The sequence below is a fragment of the Cynoglossus semilaevis genome, chromosome 19 (genome assembly GCF_000523025.1).
Source record: "Cynoglossus semilaevis isolate Cse_v1.0 chromosome 19, Cse_v1.0, whole genome shotgun sequence".
In the NCBI taxonomy this organism is placed as follows: Eukaryota; Metazoa; Chordata; class Actinopteri; order Pleuronectiformes; family Cynoglossidae; genus Cynoglossus; species Cynoglossus semilaevis.
In genome coordinates, this window is record NC_024325.1 from 7,564,197 (window position 1) to 7,568,508 (window position 4,312).

At 38.0% G+C, this 4,312-nt stretch overlaps 2 protein-coding genes across 3 annotated transcripts in view; both read left to right on the top strand.

Moving 5' to 3' along the window:
• The window catches only part of proser1 (proline and serine rich 1), an 8,566-nt gene extending 5,894 nt beyond the window's left edge, over positions 1–2,672 (top strand). For both annotated transcript variants that reach the window (XM_017041844.2, XM_017041845.2), the window contains 3 exons: positions 15–115; positions 933–1,077; positions 1,196–2,672. In XM_017041844.2, coding sequence (XP_016897333.1) covers positions 15–115; positions 933–1,077; positions 1,196–1,321 — 372 coding nt within the window. In that variant the 3' untranslated portion in view covers positions 1,322–2,672. The remainder of the gene's footprint in view (positions 1–14; positions 116–932; positions 1,078–1,195) is intronic.
• A 752-nt stretch (positions 2,673–3,424) lies between these two features.
• stoml3b (stomatin (EPB72)-like 3b) overlaps positions 3,425–4,312 on the top strand; it is a 5,885-nt gene continuing 4,997 nt past the window's right edge. Inside the window, exon 1 of the mRNA XM_008332678.3 lies at positions 3,425–3,850. Coding sequence (XP_008330900.2) covers positions 3,787–3,850 — 64 coding nt within the window. The 5' untranslated portion in view covers positions 3,425–3,786. The remainder of the gene's footprint in view (positions 3,851–4,312) is intronic.

Here is a 4,312-nt window from a genome sequence, read left to right on the forward strand (position 1 = left end):
CGCGAGCGGCGGAGGCAGCAGCAGCAGCAGCGGCAGCAGCAGCAGCAGGCGTTCCATCATCGTCACCTGTTTTACCAGGATTCGCATCGGCCTTTAGCTCTAACTTCCAGCCAGGGTACGTCAGACATGTTTTACTGTGTTATATAGACACACTGTAATTCATTTTGAAGGTGTATGGAAAGTTAGTGGCAATCAGCTCCCTTGTGACACATGGTTTTCCACAAACAAGGCCATAAAACCACATCTGCATCAGGGGCTGTATCTGATTAGTGGAGAGGGTTCACCTGCAAAGCGCAAAGTACAATGTTTCCTATTCTTAGGCTTTAGACTTTGGCTTTCATTGCAACCATGTCATTACTGTCAGCCATATATCAACCCTTAGACTTTGTAAAGAAAATAGTTCTACAGGCACTTTGCATTAATGATCAAACGCTTATTTCCCCTAACAGATTAGATTTTATTGTTTTTTTAAAAGGCCTAAAGCTACTGCTTATTGTCATTGTGGATTAAACTTTTTTTTTACTTTAAATGTTATGCAGAACATTCCAGAAAAAAAATCAATCACTGTGTCTAGTGCCTCAAAGTAACCACATCTATAAATGCTTTGTTGACAGAGCGTTATCCTTGTAACAACTTGTTTAGTAGTAACTGACACTAGGGTTACTGTCAGTACTATGATAAACCCTAATAGTACGAGTATTGCAGTATGCAATGGACAAGAGGACAGAGTTATTTCCGTCACCAAACAGGAAAAAGTTGATTTTTCTTTTTTTCTGCTTAGTCAACACTGTCAGCTGTACAGAAAGTGAGTACAGCTTTTACCTGATATCAGCTATGTAAAACAAAACTAATATTTTATTTCAGGTTTCCTGTTTTTATGTATTGCTGAGGATTGTAAGTCTGACATTGTCACCACCTTGTGTGTCGTCCAGGTTGAGCAGCGGACTCCAGCCTCCAGGAAGCAGTGGTTTCCCTGGTTTGCTGTCTTTCTCCGGTGTACCCGGCTTCTCACCCTCTGCCTCCCCTGCTGCCTTGGGTGGACTTCACAATCAGGCCATGCAGTCTGCTCTGTTGCAGGTACACACACACACACACACACACACACACACACACACACACACAGGATAGGGGAATTATGCCGATTTAATTAAGCGTTATTGCTACACACTCACTCCCCGTCCTCGTTTGGTTTCAGGGTCACCCCACCTCTGCTTTAGAGGGCTTCCCCCCTCAGCCCAACAGCTTCACCAACTACCCTCCAGGCCCTGGAAACCCTTTCCCTCTCCAGCCAGGCCTCCACCCCCAGCTGGGCTGGCAGTAAAAAAAAAAGAAAAATCTCACCTGAACTGAAAACTGTGACTTAAGTCTTTCTCTGACCTACCCTACTTTATGGTTTAGCTTTGACCATCAGAGCACAGGTTGAGCAATAACCATGTTTCCATACAGATGATTTCACAGCAGAAATTAATTACAATGTTAAAGAACACTGCAATGAAAGCAACTGTGCGTGTGCCATGGTATCAATAGTGTAAATGAAAAATGTCTGATTAGGTTTTTACACTTAGACTGTGAATGGTTTGTATGTTTCCAGGACTGGGATTTTTAAAATGACAAATTATTGACTTTTACTGAATAATGAATTAAAATGGAATGAATTATACATTGTACATTATATGTAGTAACACCACAACATCATCATGTAGTATTTAATGATTAGTTTTATTAGAAGAGATACTGAGAATTAAGAATTTTAAATTGAATATGGTATTATTACTGTACTTTAACTGCTGTTGCTAACATTTAAAAAAAGTTGCAAATTATGCTTTTTTGCCAAACGCAGTGTTACATTTTTAAAATGGCAGCTTATTGGTATTTAAAAAAACAAAACAAAAACTAACCTTCTTCTTTGGCTGTTACCAGTTTACTGTGATTTGTTTTTTGTATGTTTACAAAACTTTTATTTAGCAGATGTAACACTTTCTGGTACTATTTTATCAGTACTGGTATAAAAGTACAGACCCACTTTCCTTTTGGTAATGCTGGTTAAAGCAGTGATTTGATGACGCTGTTTAACTGAAATGTTTCCCATGCTAATGTGTAATTAAATTAATTATTTACTGTAATCTTGGCTAGTTTAGGTTCACTCAGATTCAATTACTTTTTTTGTGGGGTGAATTAGATCATTTTGTGTTTCACTGTGTATTTCTTTCTATTCCATGAAGCTTTTGTTATTGTTTCGGTTGTTTTTGCTCTCGTTTTCAGGATTTTGTCAGTAAACTGCTGGTTGCTGTTACAAAATCTTTTAGTTCAGTCTGAAGTAAAGAGACAACAGAGAATTCCTTCTGCTTTCCTAACCATCAACTGTAGCAACTGGAGACTTTAGATACGGTTTGAGCCGTAACACAAGACAACAGGAACCAAGGCTGTCACTGACAAATGATCAGGTCCTCCGCCCGTCTGTTTGCCTCAGCCTGTGAAGTGAGTCGCAGCCAGTTACACCACGTACATTACACCACACACACTGACACACTGTGATCTTTACACAACCTTTTATTGAAAAATAAACACGTTGAGTGCGTGGAGCAAGTATCATCTGTGAAAATTTGTTTAGCATAAAATCACTTTGTTCAAGAAATTTCGTAAGGAATATTAAAGTTGCCGTGATAAACACACATTCTTACATGAGGTTTGTTGGAGTTTTATCAATGAGTGCTAAGGGGGATGTGATTTCATATTCAGGAAGTTCTTACACAACACAGACAGGAATAATATGACGGATTACATATTAGGTATTTTAAAGTGCTTGTAATATAATCCCTCAAAATCAGGTGTCTCGATCTGGGAACCAAAGATGTGGCTCATAGTTAAGCGGTCGTGGTCTTGGAAAAAAAAAAATTTTCTAGCAGCTTTATATTTTTCTTCTAACATATGATTCTAAGGCACTTAGTCATTTCCACGGCTTCATTTTTGAAGATTATATTTTTTCTAATTTTATATGATCTTCCCAACAGCTTGATGCTTTACATACACGTTTGAAAGAACTTAAAAGAATAGTCCTTCTGGTACTCTTTAAAAAAAATACAAGCACTGATTAATCAGATGTTTTCTAAAAATCTTTTGACAACCATTTTATTTTAAACTAACCAGACTTTGTAGGCTTAGATTGTCTTTAATTCACTCAGCTCGGACAGAATCAGGATTCTGCTCAGAGTACATTACTCATCATGTGCTTCTTCTCTGTGTAAATAGTATTGCTCAATGCCTTTGTACTCTTATCAGTCATGTGCTAATGAGTCATGATAATGAACTGGGATCGTTTTCCCACACCACATGTTTTTGTCATTACAGGAATGGTTTTAAAATTAACAGAATTTCGAGCCACCTGCTTTGATTCTGCATTGATTCTGTGTAGATTTACGACCACAGAGATTTTGAATAGATCCTCTTTCTCTTAGAAAGTATGGTAGAAAATGCGGCTTTCCTTATAGAACTGAAACTATTTTTTTTTTTAGATTTACGATAATGTCTTAAGGCAGTGATCGTATTTTCCTTGATTCACCTGTCGTATAATTCATAGTGAACCTGGTTGTACTGCGACTCTGTTTTCCTCATCGTACTTTGTTGATGATCAACTAACAGTTGTTACCACACCTACCTTACAGTCCAGTCTCCTAGCTTTTTTTTTATTGCTGCTGTATGTCTTTAAATGCCTGGGTGACTCCCTTCCTCATTAGCTCCACATTAACAAACTGTGTCTAAACACTCTTCCTTACTTCACTTCAGTACATGGAAATGGAGGACAAGATGGAGAGAGGGAGGACCCGAGAACAGAGCAGAGAAGACCTCATTTGTAAGCCAAAAGATCTTTTTTTTAAATTATTTCTTCTCTTGAGATCAAATGTTTGTGAAAACACAGTTTTTTTAATTTGTTTTAACAACACTGTAAATGATTTTTTTTTCACTTTACCACAATCCCTTTGTTGAACTTATGTACGTTGTTATTCTGTCAGTGCTCTGGGTTATTCTTCTTTGCATATGACATACACAGCTCAGCAGGTAAAGTGTACCTGCATTGTCATGGAGACAGGACTTACATGTCACTAGGATATGAAGTCCCATTTGCATGTGACTGGGAGGGATCGTCAATATATTCTTAAGCCTATACACTCAGGAGACTTGTTTTACAGTTGTGTTTGTCATGGGTGGGGTTGTGCAGTTAAATAACAGACATCACTTTAATAATTTTTCATGCTTTTGTTATCGCCAGCCTGTCATGACTGGGTTACACACACATACAGTAAAGAATCACTTG